This window comes from Lynx canadensis, chromosome X (genome assembly GCF_007474595.2).
Source record: "Lynx canadensis isolate LIC74 chromosome X, mLynCan4.pri.v2, whole genome shotgun sequence".
Classification (NCBI taxonomy): Eukaryota; Metazoa; Chordata; class Mammalia; order Carnivora; family Felidae; genus Lynx; species Lynx canadensis.
In genome coordinates this window covers 5,467,820-5,485,117 of record NC_044321.2, presented here as the reverse complement: position 1 = coordinate 5,485,117, position 17,298 = coordinate 5,467,820, and the positions used below count along the sequence as shown (strand labels likewise).

The 17,298-nt window shown below is 49.4% G+C and overlaps 1 protein-coding gene across 1 annotated transcript in view; it reads left to right on the top strand.

Moving 5' to 3' along the window:
• Positions 1 to 2,529: 2,529 nt before the first annotated feature.
• Positions 2,530 to 17,298, top strand: part of ANOS1 (anosmin 1) — a 186,862-nt gene continuing 172,093 nt past the window's right edge. The window contains exon 1 of the mRNA XM_030305678.1: positions 2,530 to 2,736. Within this exon, the coding sequence (XP_030161538.1) occupies positions 2,530 to 2,736 (207 nt within the window). The remainder of the gene's footprint in view (positions 2,737 to 17,298) is intronic.

Below are 17,298 nucleotides of genomic sequence, written 5' to 3'. Positions count from 1 at the left end.
CACAGCTTTTGGACATTTTTTTTTAGCAATTCCCAGAGAAAGTGATTTTGAGGACAATCCTGTATTCACACAACACACCTCCATTCACTGCTGTGAGGCTGTATACACCTTCCAGTTTGGGGTCGCCAAGGTTAGCTTCTTTACTCTTGGTCAATAGTACGTGTTTAACATACTCGAGAAAGATTTCCATTCACATTTCTGAGCATCTTTTAAACAAACCATTGAGCTCATGCCTACATTTTTTAACGTTTCCTGCTCAAGGGTAGTATTGTCATGCTGAAACGTACACATAGGGCTGGCTGCACAACTCAAACCTTGTTTGAAATTAAAACCAAGATGGTGACAGAACATTAAACCAAGTGTGGCTCCTTCTAAGGTGGGGCTCTGTACGGTTGTGCAGGGTGCACACCCACGAAGTCACTTCTTCCTACAGAAACTTTTGAATTCCCTGATTTTTAAACATGCATTGAGAGGGGTACCGGGGTGGCTCAGTCGACTAAGCGTCTGGCTCTTGATTTAGGCTCAGGTTATGATCTCGTGGTTCGTGAGTTCAAGCCCTGCATCGGGCTTGACAGCATGGAGCCTGCTTGAGATTCTCTCTCTCTTTCTGTTTCTGTCCCCTCCCCTGCTCTCTGTCAAATAAATAAACAAACAACATTTAAAAAATTCATTGAGAAACACACTAAGCAGTGAATTGTATTGGCCTTGCTGACTTAACTATATGAAGAAATATACACAGAAGATGCTGTACTTGAGGGGTGCCTGGGTGGCTCAGTCCATTAGGCATCTGACTTTTGATTTTGGCTCAGGTCATGATCTCATGGTTCTGAGTTGGAGCCCTGCATTGGGCTCACTGCTGTCAGTGCAGAGCCCACTTTGGATCTTGTGTCCCTCCCCCTCCGCTCCTCCCCTGCTCTTTCTCTCTCAAAAGTGAATAAACATTAAAAAAAAAAAAAAAAAAGTGATGTACTTGAAAAAGAATCATAGGTATGGTAGGATAACTGTAGATGGTCGTCATTATAATTTAGCAGGAAGAGCTCAGAATCACAGAGTGGAGAATGTGCAGAAGAATGGGGTAGGGGTGGGGAGGGAAGGTCGGATACTGGAAAGAGTCTAAGCTTTAGGTGAAGAGGAATCAGACTTTGTGATGTATCTCTGGGCAGGTGAGTGCCTCTAGATAGACCCTCTGTGTGCTTAGTTGGGAGCCGATGGAGGTCCTAGGGTTTAGAACGTGTGAGTGCCATTCTGTACAGCATGTGGAGCCGTCAGGGCACAGGGACGTCAGTCAGGTGGTCTGCACCTGAAAAGGGGTGTGCATGGCTCTTTTGGACTCAGTCCTGTTAAATAAATATCCCCATGCCTCAAGCACAGCCTGCAGGATCCCATCTCGGCCCTGTCTCGGGGCTTCTACAAGCCAGGAGACTGAGCGCTGTCCCTTCCCCATGGAGCTCAGGGAAGCACAAACTCTGTTCCAGGTGGTGTCTTACGGTGGCGCCCCAGCTCTTTCTGCGGCACGGCCCTCTCTGGGGACAGAGGACCTGCGTGCTGAGAGAGCACGGGGAAAGATGGCAAGAAACAGGGGGCTGCAGTTTCCTGCTACAAAGGCTGAACCAAGAGGCTTGGGACGGATACGTGGGGAAGGGTTTGGGAAAGTTTTCTGTTTGGAATCAGCACACTGGGAGAGTAGCGCTTACCGGGAAAACAGACACCCAAGGAAACAGCGAGTGTGGGGCTGTTGTCTAACAAATGTCACTTGCTAGGTAGTCACGTGGGTTCCCGGGTCATTATAATGAAGGAAGAAGGGAGGAAGAAAGAAGGAATGGGGGAGGCAGGGAGAGGAAGGCAAATGTCACTGAAATGCCCATTTCAGTTCTGTTACTTAGTTCTTTTGCACTGTTTGGGACCAACAAAAAATAAAAAAAAAAAAAAAAAAAAAGGAAATTGGAATATGCGAAAGTATGAGCGGAGTCTGGACCCGGGGTACACAGACTGGAGAGGAACTGCCTCCAAGTTCCAGGCGCTGCGTCCTTCCTTGGGCCGGTTGGACGCCCTTGCGGGTCCCCCGGGCCCTCCTTTCCAAGAAGGCAGCTAGCTCGCAGGCCCGGGCTTGCTCACACCTGCGGCTTATCACCCGGATGGTGGGGGGCGGGGGGGGGGGAGTGCGGACTGCCGGAGAGCCTGCGCGGGAGCCCGACCGCCCAGAGCGGGGCGCACGGGGGAGACCGGGTCCGCGCCGCCCAGCCTCTGAGCGCGGGGGCTCGCGGCCCCTTAGACCGGCCCACGGCCCTCGGCCCGGCCCCCCTGTCACTCACTTTGCTCGCAGCCAATGGCGCGGCCGCCTGTCACCCTCGCCCCGCCCCCCGAGGCCGAGCCGGGAGGAGGTTGGCGGGGAAGGCGCGGGGCTGGAGTTGAATGATTGAACTTTCCAGCGGAGTTGCGGCGGCCGCGAGGTGTCCCCGGCAGCGCGGCCCCGGCGCGGAGCTGGGAGCCTCGGCCGGCGCCCGGCGCCCGCGCCCGCGCCCTGCAGCCATGGTGCCCGGGGCGCCCGGCGCGGCCCTGACCCTCTGCCTCTGGCTGGCGGCCTGCGGGGGCTGCCTGGCGGGCGGCCCCGGCGCCGCGGCCGCTCGGCGGCTGGACGAGTCCCTGTCGGCCGGGAGCGTCCAGCGCGCGCGCTGCTCGTCCAGGTGCCTCAGCTTGCACATCACGCGCATGTCCGCCTTCTTCCAGCACTTCCAGGTACGGGAGCCGCCGCGCCGGCGCCGCGGGCCGCGGCGGGGCGCGCGCGCGCCGCCTGCCTCCCGGCCTGGGCGCCCCAACTCGTGGCCGGGCCCGGCGCGCCGATCCCGCCGTCCCGGTTCGGCGTGGCTTTCCGAGCGGGGCTGCCGAGCCCCCGACCCCAGCCGCCTCCTGCGAAGGAACCGGAGACTGCAGCATCCTCGCCAGCTCTCCTTTCCCGGCGGAAAACGAGCGGCGCTGTCTGGGGACGGGGCGAGCCGCCGTGCACATTCCGAGGCTGCGTGTGCGCGCTTGTGAGTTGCCCCCGACTCCGCGCGCGGGGCTCCGGGCCAGTCCCGCAAAGTCCCGGGCGCGGCGGGGCCCTCGGTGCCGCCGGCGCCGGGAGGGAGGCCGGGAGGCGCGCCCAGCCGCGCCCGGGGACCCGCGCGGGCAGCCCAGCCCCGCAGGTGCCCGCGGGCCGACACTTTTGTCTCTTCTGAGCGCCGCTTTCATCATCCGCGGGCCGGGAGCTCGCGGCCCCCCCCCCCCCACCCCCACCCCCACCCTTGGAGCCGCAGACAGGGCGCTGGGGCCGAGTCGTCTGTTCCAGAATGTGTGCGTTGGTGCGGGGCTGGGGGTGGGGGTGGTCGCTGTGCGCGCCCCAGTTTGGAGCTCCGGAGCTTCTCCGTCTTGCCAGCGGATAGTGTGCAGAGTAAGGGAAGCGATGCACGGGACACGGGACTTGGAGGGCCGGGTTTGGGTGCTCCGAGCAGAGCCCCGGGGTCGGTGACTCCCCCGGGCCCCGCAGGACCTTCTGCTTGAGGATGGGAGAGCGTGCGTTTGGATGAGGGTGAACGTCGGAGGTTCAGAGTAAGCGCGCGTTTGGCGCCTGTGGATTGCGGGGACCCTTGCGGGGAGCCACCGTAGCAAGGGTCCCCGCAGGTCTCGGCGTGGGAACCCGGGGTGCGGGGGACGACGCATTTGCGCTGCCGGCCGACTCTGCGGAGGCGCGTCCTGTTCCTGTTCCCAGCACACACACGAGTGCGCACGGTCTGCAATCATTCTCGCAGACGCCTTGCTTCTCTCGTGTGCCGTCGTTCTCTCCACGGCCTTCCCGCCTCTCTCCTTAGCGGCTCACCTGTTCCAAGCTTTGCCTTCCTTCTTGGCTCAGCAAAGCTGGGGAGGCCAGAAGGAGACCCGGGATCTTTGCAAGATCAGCCCTCTGATCTTGGGACATAAACTGGGCGCCCCTGCCACCTCCCACAGGGGGCTTTCCAAGGGGCCCCGGCTACTACGCTGCGAGAGGAGGCGATTGTAATGACGGTGGAGTTTGGGACGAATCTCCATAGCCTGGGGGATGTCCCTCGTGGCCCGAGAGCTAGTGGAACCTAGCGCCGCCGAATCGCACAGAACTCAAAGTTGGGATCCTCAGAGGTCGCACCCGCCCGCGAAGCGTGCTTGTGCGTGAGTGCGCATTCGTGCAACACGTAGTGGGTTTCCGAGGAACTAACTGGCAGCCGCTGCGATCCTCCCGTCTCTGTGGAGAAAGGGAAAACCGCGTTCTCCTGTTCCGCGCTGACACGACGCGGACATCCTGGAGGGGGCTCCTGCCCGGCCACCTGGTTTCCAAACCGCCCTGCCCTGCCAGAGCCCCTCTCCTGACAAGATGCGACGTACACTACGGTTTAATCCGCCCCAGAAAACAAAACAGAGCAACCCATTCTTGGAGAGAAAGAGTATCTTTTCGTTCCTTCCTTCTTTCTTTCTAATTGAATTGTCAGTTGCTATAATTTATTTGTTTTACAGTTTAAGCGGCTAAAGAAGCAGTTTAGATCAAGCCAATTCCCGTGAAAGGCTTTTCTTGTGGTCTCCTGGCATGATTTCTCTTCGGGAGAAAAACTGCTGACGGAACACACATTGCCAGACTGATTACATTTTAATTAGCTGGGGTGGGGTAAGCTGCAAATTACTCAGTTAGGACTTAATAGCTGCTGTTTCTGCAATCAATTGCCAAGCCATTCTTGGAGGTTTAACCCTAACCTGGTAATGCCTATCTGATTTACCTAAATTGCCCGGATTAAGCGTCCTTCAGATTTGAAAAGGCAGCACCTCACTCTCCTTACAAGCCCTGGAGCCTCCCTGTCCCTGCCCCCTTGTTAAATAATTGGGCGAGGATGCAGGTCAGGATGCTTCCAGCTCCTTCCAGGGCACGTGTTGTTTGTTAACAGGAAAGGCCGGGGCGAGAGGAGGCTTGTGGAACAGCTCCTTCCAGGTGCCCCTCCACTGCTGACTTGAGAGATGGAGGAGATCTGACTGTGGCATAAATGTGTCTGCATGTTTTGAATGCAGTCCTATCAATTGATTTTTAATTTTTCAATTTGAGGAACCAGAAAAAGGTTCAGAGAAGCAACTCTGCAGGGCCGGCTGCAGGAAACATGTCCCGTGCTTTTTCAAGCACTATTTAGTTCTTACAACGATGCTAGACAGTGGGCAGAGTCGGGACTCAAAGCCCAAGTGTCTAAGTTGAAGACTCGCCAATCTTCCTGACAATCAAACTGCATCGCAACAGAATGCACAGGCTGACTTTCTACCCCTCAAGTTTCCTTTCCCTGGTCAGCACCAGGAAGAGGTAAGACAGATGCATTCTGATGGCAAACGGGCAGGCAGTCCGTGAATGCTTCCCCCTGGCTGGTCTCAAGGGCCCTACAGAGTTGAAGACCCCCTCAAGGTGAACAACAACACGGTGAGAAGGGGCACAGTCCATTCAAGGGAAGGAAAGGTGAGGCTACTGAGATCCACAGGCAGTAGGCGAAGGAGCCTGCAGAGGACTGGTCTACAGAACATATGCACAAATATCCATTTCTCTTATTTATTTATACATTTTCAAGTTTATTTGTTTATTTTTGAGAGAGAGAAAGTTCACACAAGCTGGAGAGGGGCAGAGAGAGAGAGGGAGAGAGAATCCCAAGCAGGCTCTGCACTGTCAGCATGGAGCCCGACATGAGCGGGGCTCAAACTCACGACCCGTGAAGCCACGACATGAGCTGCCAGGGCTGGGCTAGGAAGGACCCAGCCTCCGCACTCATGGTGTAGACAAAGACTTGGAGGGTCTGGGGGCACTGCCCTGGAGTAGCAGGCCCACACAGGAGGCTGCAATTGAGTGGTCTCTGCCCCAATTCCACACACTTTCCAGCCTCCTGTGAAAGTGATGAGGCCGTAGGGTCATGGGTAGATGGGGTGCACCTGGTCCCTTCGCTTCTGCGGTGCTGGTGGGCATCACCTGCCGGCCACGTAGCTATCACCCGGGCCCGGAAGCCCGCGGGACTCGGTGCTGATTCATGCAGGCGGGAATGGTGACTGGGGACTTCTGGAATCATCTGGCACAGCCCTTGGCTCCCTGGGTGGGGCACTGGGCACGCTGCAGGTTTGCACATATCACGTACACGATGGCGTTACAATGCCCCCAACAGGGGCGGTGGGGAAGGGCCTCCTTGTCTGTGAACGTGAGATCTGGGCACGTGGGTGGTGTGGGCAGACCACCTCCTTGAACTTCCAGCCTCACGTGGGTCCCATGGGGGACAAGTACCTGCCGGCACAGAACATAGTGGAGCCGGGTTCTGGGTGGCTACAAGTCCTTGGTTTTATTCTTTTTTGTTTTTAATTTTCTTTAATGTTTACTTTTGAGAGAGAGAGAGAGAGAGAGAGAGAGAGAGACAGAATCCGAAGCAGGCTCCAGGTTCCGGGCTGTCAGCACACAGAACCTGATGCAGGGCTCGAACCCACAACTACGAGACCGTGACCTGAGCTGAAGTTGGATGCTCAACTGAATGAGCCACCCAGGCACCCCAGTTTTATTCTTATTTTTAGGATTTTATTGGCTAGTTGGTTAAAGTTTCTTAGATTTTTAAAATTTATTTATTTGAGAGAGGCAGAGTGAGTGGGGCAGGGGGGCAGAGAGAGGCAGAGAGAGCAAGAGAGCGAGAGCGAGAGAGAGAGAGAGAGAGAGAGAGAGAGAATCCCAAGCAGGCTCCACACTCTCCGTGCATGTGGAGCTCAAACTCATGAAACTGTGAGACGGTGACCTGAGCTGAAACCAAGAGTTGGAGGCTTAACCGACTGAGCCACCCAGGCACCTTGATTAGTTGGCTAATTTACTTCAAGACTGACTACCGAATTTTTGGGACCCGGTGCAAAATGAAAACGTATGGGCCATTATTTCAAATATCAAGAAAAAAGAGTGTTGTTCAAGGAACTAAAATATAAAACACTTTTCCTTCTGTGGCTCTTTCAGTTTGTCATGGTGTTTCAAATTGGCTGTTCAATGTCATTTGCAGTAAAGAAAAATTGAAAAGTTAAGTTACTCGTATGGATTTCAATCTTCATCTTTATATTCACTGCCATTGTTATGTGCACATATTGGAGCATGTCACTTGTCTGCCAAATCAGCAGCATTTCACAATTTGTCGTTCTTGACTCATGCCTGGAGGGTGCCTTGAGATGGGCTAGAGGGACAAGGAGAACCCAGACTCAGGAAGGAGGGAAGGGAGAAGAGAAACCCCTCCCCCGCCAAGTGTGCAACATGGGGTGTGCCCAGTGGGCATTTCACAGGAGGATCTGCAGGATGTGTGTAGACCTTCCCAGGTACCTGGGGGTCTGCCAGATGCGGACATGCTTACTCAGGTACTCTTGGTACCCTGTTCTGCAAGCTTCTAGACCAATGCATTGCACTTTGTTCTAGATGCTGTCCTCTGGGAGTTGGGCCAGGGGTCTCCTTCTCCTAGTGCTCCAACCACGGCAAATGGGCAACCCCCAAGTATACTGCAACCCCCTTGCTGGATGCAGTAGATACCTGCACCTGGGATGGGCTTGCTCCTTGGGTGTCTTAGACTCTGGCTGGCCACCCACCCACCAGTGTGGTACTTCCCGTGTGATATGAGGGCAGCCACACTGGATTCTGGGACACTTCAGTGCACGCACGCCCAACATCAACCCTCCTTGACCCTTGTCCAGGTCATGGCAGGGGACAGAGTGTGACAGTCATTTGGGGGCAAGGAGTTGCTGGGGGCAGAAGACTGGGTGCAGGGGACACGGGAGTGGGTAGCCGAGAACCTTTTCTGACAAGGTGAAGGAGCACTGGGAGGCAGGGTCATGCGTGATTTGAGGCTCCACGCCTCCAGGATGAGCTTCACTGTTGTGCCAGCTCATAGGAAACACAAACTCAAGGATAAAAGCATCGACATTTCAATATGGTGAGCACAGAGCATCAAACCCCAGGCACTGGTCCCCTGAGCATGGGCCACGTGCATTGTTCATAGATCCGTGAAGCCGGCCCTGGTTTGGGCTTTTGTATTTCAAGAGCGCAGAACCCTTGGCGGGGCTTAAGCCCACTCGCCATGAGGATTCTTCACAGGGTTTTCCATAACGTTCCAGCGTATGATGCTGATCCGTATTCACTTGGGAATAACCTCTACCCTTGTTTCCTCAACTTCACTAAAATATTAAAGAAGAAAGGAGGGAAGATTGTGTCTGAAATAAGCTTTCTTTTCTGGTGAGTCTCCTTTAACTTAAGAGTGACTCCCTCCCTTATGCAGTTGGGACATTCCGAGCAGATACCGCTCCTGCCTCCCCTGATTTTGCTTCGTTGTGGCAACCATGGAACTCAGCCTCAGGGCCTTAAAGAGAGAGTCATTTCTTTCTCTGTATGACTTATTTCACTTAGCATAACACTCTCCAGTTCCATCCACGTTGCCACTCTTATGTGGATCCTGAGAAACTTAACAGAAGACCATGGGGGAGGGGAAGGAAAAAAAAAAAAAAGAGCAGGAGAGAGCCAAACCATAAGAGACTCTTAAAAACTGAGAATAAACTGAGGGTTGATGGGGAGTGGGAGGGTGGGGAGGGTGGGTGATGGGCACTGAGGAGGTCACCTGTTGGGATGAACACTGGGCGTTGTATGGAAACCAATTTGACAATAAATTTCACATTAAAAAAAAAAAAAAAAAAGGCAGTCATTTCACTAAGTACGAGGAGACCCGGCATCTGCTCTTTTCTGTGCCTGTATTTTCTCTGAGGAGGCTCAAGAGAACAAGACTTGAGGACAAATAGTAGGCCATGTGCAACGGAGGAAGGAAAGATGTGTTTATTTATTTCCTTTGCCAGAATTCGCCACTGCTCAGGGAAGGAGCGCATCTTCTGGTTGGAAGATAAGTAGCAGGTTGCTGGCAGGCATGGCCCAATGGGTCTAGAGTTTTATTAGTGGTAAGAGATTCTTGTTTAATGGGACATTATTCACCCTGTAAAGTACCACAGATAGGCTTGCTTAGGTAGCTGATTAGAGAGATCAGAGGCTTCTCTTAGCGGTAATTGGAAGCTGTTTGTTTTGGTAAAAGAAAGAACTAAGCTAGTGATTAGCTCATTCTACTTAGAGGACCAGCCTCTCCTGCAAGAAAAAGTAAACAAACAATTATCACATCAAAAACCCTTAGGAGCCACAAATCAGCCTGAGGCTCACAGACTTTGCAGGACTACTTCTGTGGTGAATATACCCAGCCCTGGCGTGTTACTTGGCCCTGAGGTGATTTTTCAGTTCTAAGGCAGAATGGCCAGGCATTTGGAGAGGCCCCGGGAAGAAAGGGCATCCTCAGCTCTGGCCTTTGTATTTCCTGGTCTGGGTCCCTTGGATCTCTGGCTGTGTTTCTAAGAATTTCTGAATTTAACCAAACTAAACATTGGGCTAATCATGGCGGACGTTTGTGTTTTTCATTTGGTGTTTCTCCCTGAATGTGATTTAAAAGTCTCTGTCAGGGGCGCCTGGGTGGCGCAGTCGGTTAAGCGTCCGACTTCAGCCAGGTCACGATCTCGCGGTCCGTGAGTTCGAGCCCCGCGTCAGGCTCTGGGCTGATGGCTCAGAGCCTGGAGCCTGTTTCCGATTCTGTGTCTCCCTCTCTCTCTGCCCCTCGCCCGTTCATGCTCTGTCTCTCTCTGCCCCCCCAAAAAAAAAAAAAAAAATTAAAAAAAATAAAAGTCTCTGTTCTTGTGACTGTTATAGAGCATTTTAAACACATATTAAAGAACACTTATTGACTTGCTCGTTTCTTTGTTCGCTGTATCATTAAAGAAGAAATACATAGTTTCATATGTTTATATTGTATATATTCATATATATTTGTGCGTGTAAACAGATGATATACTGTATGCATGTATGTGTGTTTGAAGGCCTAACTTAAAGAGTTAAAAGTTAATGTTGTTGCTGTGTTTCCACGTAAAAAACTTAATCATAAGTTAGGAGGTTATGATTTCTTTGAAATGGATTCACCAGATTCCATTGTGTAACCTGTTCTAGTGCATTTCGGTGAATGGGTAAAACCATAGGGTTAGGAGCACCTGGGTGGCTCAGTTGGTTAAGTGTCCATCTTTGGCTGAGGTCATGATCTCACAGTCTGTGGGTTCAAGCCCCACGTCGGGCTCTGTGGCGACAGCTCAGAGCCTGGAACCTGTTTCAGATTCTGTGTCTTCCTCTCTCTCTGCCCCTCCCCTGCTCGTGTTCTGTCTCTGTCTTGCTCTCAAAAGTAAAATAAACATTAAAAAAAAAAAAACCAAAAAACAGGTAGTTGGGGTGCCCGGCTGACTCAGTACATGGAGTGTGGGACTCTTGATCCTGGGGTTGTGAGTTCAAGCCCCACACTGGGTGTAGAGATTACTTAAAAAAAATATTTTAAAAAACAAAACAAAACTTTCCGGTTAGGGAGAGAAACTTATGAAAGTCAGCGGGCTCTGCTTATATTAATTCAGAAACGGACAGGTTTCTTTGCATAACTTGGCAATGCTCTAGAGAGTTCTCCTCTCACACAATTTTGAGGGTGGGGGCTGGGGATGCATGTGATATCATCAGAATACATCTTATCTATGAAAAACAGGACAAGGAACACTGCAGATGCCCCACTGCAATGCCCTCGTGCGAATTACCGCAGAACTTATCTTTGGAAAGACTTGCCTGAGCGCACAGACCTTCAGAGTCCCAGTGCTGTCTTGCACATTTCTACTTCACGTATTTGGGCTCCATGTTGTGAAAGTGTGCAGTCTATGTACATATGGCATTTATTAGGTATGACCTACTTTTTCCTCTTTACATTAATCAAAGATACCCCTAACTCTTTCAAGCTTCAGATCAGCAGGAAGTCGCCCACACTACAGAGTTGGCTGATGAAGCCGTCTTCCTGACCTTTTACTAATCTGCGTACCATCATCTTAGGAAAATGTGTAATTTCTTTTGGATTCTCTGAAATATTGAAAATAGGTCATAGACACCTATTCCTTCTCGGTAGACGCTGTTGGTGACCTTCTGTCCCTCACCTCCCTAACCCCCAGCTCCTGTATCAGCTAGCTGCTAATGGCTTACAGCTGCTCCCCTTAGAGACTAACTTTCTGCCCATGGACACCGTATTGCCAGCAAGGCAACGTATCCTCTTCCCTCAGTGAGGGTGAATCTTGCCATTGGCTCACTGCTGGAGGCCATAGGAGCCCAGCCCCCGCCCACTGGAATAACTCTTTTCGGTACAGTTTATGCTCCAAAGCATTGCATGGGACCAGGCTTCTGCAGGTCTCCAGCTGAGATCTCTTCCCTCCCTTTCCACTGAGGGCTTCCCCCAATATATCATATATTCAGGAAGCCCCCTTCCGGCCACTGCTTGTAGGAAACCCAATCTCAGACACCTACCTTTGGAGATACCTGATCTCATTCAACACGGTTGTTTTTCAGATTGGACAGAGCCTGGAGCCTGCTTCAGATTGCATGTCTCTGTTTCTCTCTCTTCTCAAAATAAAAAGTTATAAAAAATAAATGAAGAAGCACTTAGAACATTTTCTGTTATTTGGATTTAGCTTATGTCTCCTGATTTCAGTATAAAGATTTCAGATCTTGAGCCCAATACATAAACACATCATGCTCCTTCACTGTCCCTGTGAAATGAATGTAGACACTGCTAAAGCAAGCTTGAAATAGTTGTATGGTCAATGGATGGTTGATGGGGTGAGGGGACATCATGAATCACAGTACCCCCTGAACATCTAGGAAGATGACAAGGGGGACCCATCAGTTGGGGTATCAACCAACTTTGGATATACTCAGCAAGCAACCGGGGAACCATATGCCCCAGGACCTAGAATACAATCTCTATCCTTAGCTTTCACACATTGGTTCCAAATGGTGATGGGAGGCATTTTCCCTGATGGTGGAGAAGCTTGGATAAAAGTAGTTATCATTGATAGCCAATAAGTAAAGAAAGGAATATGGGAGCAGTATTTATGGTTCATTTTATTTTAAAATTTTTATGTTTATTTTTGGTGGGGGGAGAGGGACAGAATGTGAGCAGAGGAGGGGCCAGGACAGAGAGACACACACAGAATTGGAAGCAGGCTCCAGGCTCCGAGCTGTCAGCACAGAGCCTGATGTGGGGCTAGAACTCACAAACCACGAGATCATGACCTCAGCTGAAGTTGGATGCTTAATCGACTGAGCCACCCAGGTTATGGCTCATTTTAATGTAAATCACAGACTGTAGATGCTCATTCTGTCTCTCCCTTTAAAAACCAAAAAGCACTGCTTTCATCAGTTGGGTTTATTTCGGCTACTATGGACAGGCTGCTGCAGTTTCAAAGATGAGAGTGTAAGATCCCTGCTTATGAGGAACTTCTAGTCTAGTGGTGGCTAAGACTTTGGTCCACAAGTGCCTGCGAAGATAGTTATTTGTATGAGATCTCTGAGGAAGGAGCGTCTCCCTTTAGAGAAAGTGTCCTAGGAGAGAGGACCCTTGGGCAAAACCTCAAAGGCTGTGTTCTTCTAGCCCAGAGCAGTCAACACGAGGAAAGGCAGAGTCTTCCGACAATTTTCTCTGTCTGTTGGGGACGCCCAGTGCTCCTGATGGACGTGATACAGTATCAGGCTCTCAGCTAGCAGCCAGGCTTTGGGAACTGGTCCTTAGTCGCTGTACCGAAGCTCAGGTCCTTTGCTCTACAGAACAGGCTAAAAGCATGGCCAGGCCATCGCACATGTATGTACAGCTCTTCGTGGTTCTTGTTGCTGTGGTTGAACCATGGGCCACACCGCTAAACACAATGATTTTTCTTTACTCGATCTTTGTGAGATCTTGCCAGCAGCGTTCAGAGAGAGCCCTGGAGAAGCATGAGAAGGCGAGAGAAGGAGGCTGTCCATTCCGTCTCCTCGCCATAATGCTGCAGCTCGCCACAGGACCCGTCTCAATTCATGGGGGCGGACCCCTAGTAAGAAACTCTTCTGAATTACTGAGCCACGGGTTAGAAGAGAGTTAGCATTGCATTTGACAGTGTCTTGGTGGTGACGAAGTAGTTTCACATAAAATATCTGTTTGACCTCCACAGCAACTCCGTGAGGTCAGGAGTGTTATTTTTCTTTTACAGATCAGAAAGTTGAAGGTCTGGAAGAGAGGGCTTCATAGCAGAAACTCAAGCACTAATTGTCATATTCCCAAATATTTATACTGAATGACCCCACTTCTCAGGATGTTAACAGGGAGAGAAGACAGAGTGGAAATATCAACTATAACATAAGTGAGAACCTGAGTTTTGGGGGGAAATATTCCTACATTTCTCATTCTCTCGTTGGCTCCTGGAGACACCAGTGCATCACAAAAGGGTGCAGTTGTGGATAGTTGAAAGATGAATGGTATGACGGGAAAAGCCTGAAAAAATACCAGTCCATCAACACCCATCCCCTGTGCATTTAACCATCCAGATCCTTCTTCCAACCAGTGAGAATCTGTCGAACACCATCATCTTTCAAGTATCTTAGGTTTTGCGGGACCCAGCTTAAGTGAGACGTACTTCCTGCTCTCACAAGCATTATTTTCTGCTAGAGAAAGGCGGTGGGGGGCGAGGGGGGAGAGAAACACTGAAGCAAGTAGTTGCAAAGAGTTATGAAGTGAAGAAACTATTATAATCATGCATCATTTAAAATCTTCATACATGTTGGTTTAATGCCTAATCCTAACTTCTTAGATGAAGAGGTTTTTTTTTTTTTTTCTTTCCTATAAATGGATTTTGTTTCTGTCCACCACCACTAACACTTGTCCGACAAAGTAGAATTATTGTGATCCTTGAAGAAACATCTTGACCACAGCTGGGCTCCTGGATGCCCTAGAGTTTGCTGTCTGGGAATAACAGAGGTCTCAGGACATGACCTTGCTCTTGGTTCCCAGCTGCCATTGTACTTCTCTGTGGTGTGGGGACATGTTCACACTGTTTGCAAGTGGTAATTGTGCACGTATGTGACAGCTCCTTCCAAGAACTCAGTGTCCCTTCTGTGTTTGCTGTCTTTCTTTTTGTTTTTGTTTTGGGAGACTGTGTGTGTGTGTGTGTGTGTGTGTGTGTGTTTATTTTTTATGATTCTAAAAAAATTTTTTAACGTTTATTCATTTTTTTGAGAGACAGTGTGTGAGGGGAGAGGGGCAGAGAGAGAGGGAGACACAGAATCCAAAGCAGGCTCCAGGCTCTGAGCTGTCAGCACAGAGCCTGACGTGGGGCTCAAACCCACAAACCATGAGATCATGACCTGAGCCAAAGTCAGACACTTCGGCTGAGCCACCAAGGCACCCCTATTCTTTATGATTCTTTCCAGCATCTCTGTAAGATATAAATATTGGACAATGAGGAGGGCTGCACTTGAAAATGGTGACAAATTGGTGTTCTTTTATACCCAAAGTGCTCAAATCTATCCTGAGGGGAATCTGAGAAAAAATAGCCTATTAAGAGGGGGGAAGAAAGCTAAAAAAACTTTTAATTCACACTGTGTTTACCTTTTTGTTTTAAATTGTAGTAACATTTGTCACTTCATAAGCTTTTTACTCTCCCGGTTGTTAATATCCTGCCCAGGTGAGAAAATATTCTGTTACAGTGACCTCAAAGCTCTATAATTTTGTTTTGCATATCTTTTGCCTTCCTAGTTTGAAAGGTAAGGTGGTTAAGTGGTCACTGCTTAAATTATGTAATGTATGGTGATGAGTATCTCTGTCTTGAGGAAGTGTGTTTTCCTCATTGGTTTGCACAGGATCTCAAGTTACCTTCAGCCAACACATATGCATATGTCCCTTAATTTACTATCTAATCATTTCACTGCTAATGTCTGATTATGTCCAAAGAAGTGACAATTTTATGAGTCCAGAAATGAAAATAGGACTCTCTCTAATGAAATAAGAAACAGTAATTTTGCAAAGTAATTCATCACCTTCCAAAAATGTCATTAATCGTACCAGTGCTTGGGACCAGAGGAAAATTGGGAATTCATTTACTTTTGAACTTCAGAGATGTTTTCTCCTTATTTTATTTCCAGTTTATACCTTTCTTCAACCCACTATATTACAATGCATCAGTAAGTCGTAGTTTGCAACACACGAAATTATTTTTGGCGTTCCTCACTCCCTCTAATATAAGTGACGTGCTTATTATCTAAAGACAAACCAGATAGGTTCCATTCTTGGTTGGGAGGTTGCTTACTGGCAAGTTCCTCTAAAAGAAAGGCTGAAACAGTTGAGAAGGTCTAAATGCAAACACAAATAAAGCTTTCGGGTTAAAGGCGATTTTTACCTATTCACTGTGTTCCTGTTTGGGTTTTAGTATAAAGTGGTTCATGCAACGTAAGTGAATCAACTCTTGGTTAATTTTCTAGTAACACATGATTGAGAGAGACAGCCCTTTTTAGACTGAAATAATGTCTCCGCTCCTGTCTTTAAACGCCTATACAACTGGGAATAATGCAACTCTTGTGAGATGTATCCTGTTAGAGTTCGTGGGCTGGAAAGAAAATTGATGAAGAGTCATGGAAACGTAAGATGCCAGGACCGGTTCGAATGAGGTTACACACCTCATATTAATGTGTCGTCCTGGGTCCGGGACGAGTTTTCCATGTCCTGTTCTGAGAAACCAAATGTGCCAGGGGGCCTGGCGTTTCAGAGCCTTTAGCTTGCTTTCCAGTTGATGAGTGGACCCTGTAGGATGCAAATACCAAGACCCTTTACAGTCATGGGAGATGACAATAATAATAATAATAATAATATCCCCTGCATTTGGAAATGTGGAAATGTTTCCTGACAAACCTCCATGCAAACAGTTTCTTGTGAGATAACTCACATTTCCATTGTCTGTTCTTCACGGCAAGCTGCTCATTTTTGACCTGCTTCCTGATGTTTCATCTCTCGCTTGATGGCTATTTCCACCAGTGAACAGCGATCGGCACATCATAGAGGTGTGCGGTGAAGTGAGCAGAACACCACCCCAGCCGTATGGAGATCCAGTGGCATCCAGGCCCCTGGGTTGAAAACCAGTCTTGCCCAACAGCCCTGCTATACGGATGATTCAAGAAAAGGCAAAGTTACAGATTGCATCACCACGTAAAGTTGGGGCTTGCTTTCCAGAGTTGAAGTCTGTTAATTATAAGAATGCTAAGTTAATTATAAGATTGCCACTGATTAGTTCCTGAAAGAAGGAGGAAAGAGTTGGAGAAAAAAGTTGCCGTGCTGTGTTTTGGTAACTGATTCTTTTATTTATTTTATTATTATTATTATTATTATTTTAATGTTAATTTATTTTTGAGACAGAGAGAGACAGAGCATGAATGGGGAAGGGCCAGAGAGGGGGACACGGAATCTGAAGCAGGCTCCAGGCTCTGAGCTGTCAGCACAGAGCCCGACACGGGGTTTGAACTCACGGACTGTTCAGATGCTCAACCAACTGAGCCACCCAGGCACCCCAACTGTGATTCTTTTAAATGTCTTCAGCGTGCAGGAAGTGCAAGAAATAAGATGTTGCATACCATTAAAGCACTCATGGTTTGAAGGTAAACACATTTTGTTTTCCATTGTCTCTTCCATGTTTCGAGGTATTCGTAGCCCCTCAAAACAATCTCATCTATGTGGCACTTCCTTTCTTATTTCCTTGGACATAGTAGGTCCTCAGCAGAGGTTTGGTGGAACTGTCCAGGACATCTCTGAATAGAGATGAATTCTCCCTTTCAGTCCGTCCCACTTTCTTCTCTCTCTCTCTCTTTTTTTTTTTTTTTCCAACGTTTATTTATTTTTGGGACAGAGAGAGACAGAGCATGAACGGGCGAGGGGCAGAGAGAGAGGGAGACACAGAATTGGAAACAGGCTCCAGGCTCTGAGCCATCAGCCCAGAGCCCGACGCGGGGCTCGAACTCACGGACCGCGAGATCGTGACCTGGCTGAAGTCGGACGCCCAACCGACTGCGCCACCCAGGCGCCCCTCTTCTCTCTTTTTATGTTGACACTTGGCTGTACCATTTTGAAAGCAGCACAGCCAAACTCATCTGCTGATCATTCCAGAAATGGCCTGCATCTGGGAAGTTATATTCCCATTGGGTCGGGATCTAAAAAAAAAGTAGGAACATCTTTCCTCTGTTGTTGTTTCCACATTTTTGTATCCGGAATTATGAGATAATGTCCTCACAGCTGCAGAGAAATTAAAACAATTTTGGACAGAATGTATTCACTTGTGAAGTGTTACACTGACTGTTGGAAAACGTATTTGGAGGTGAGA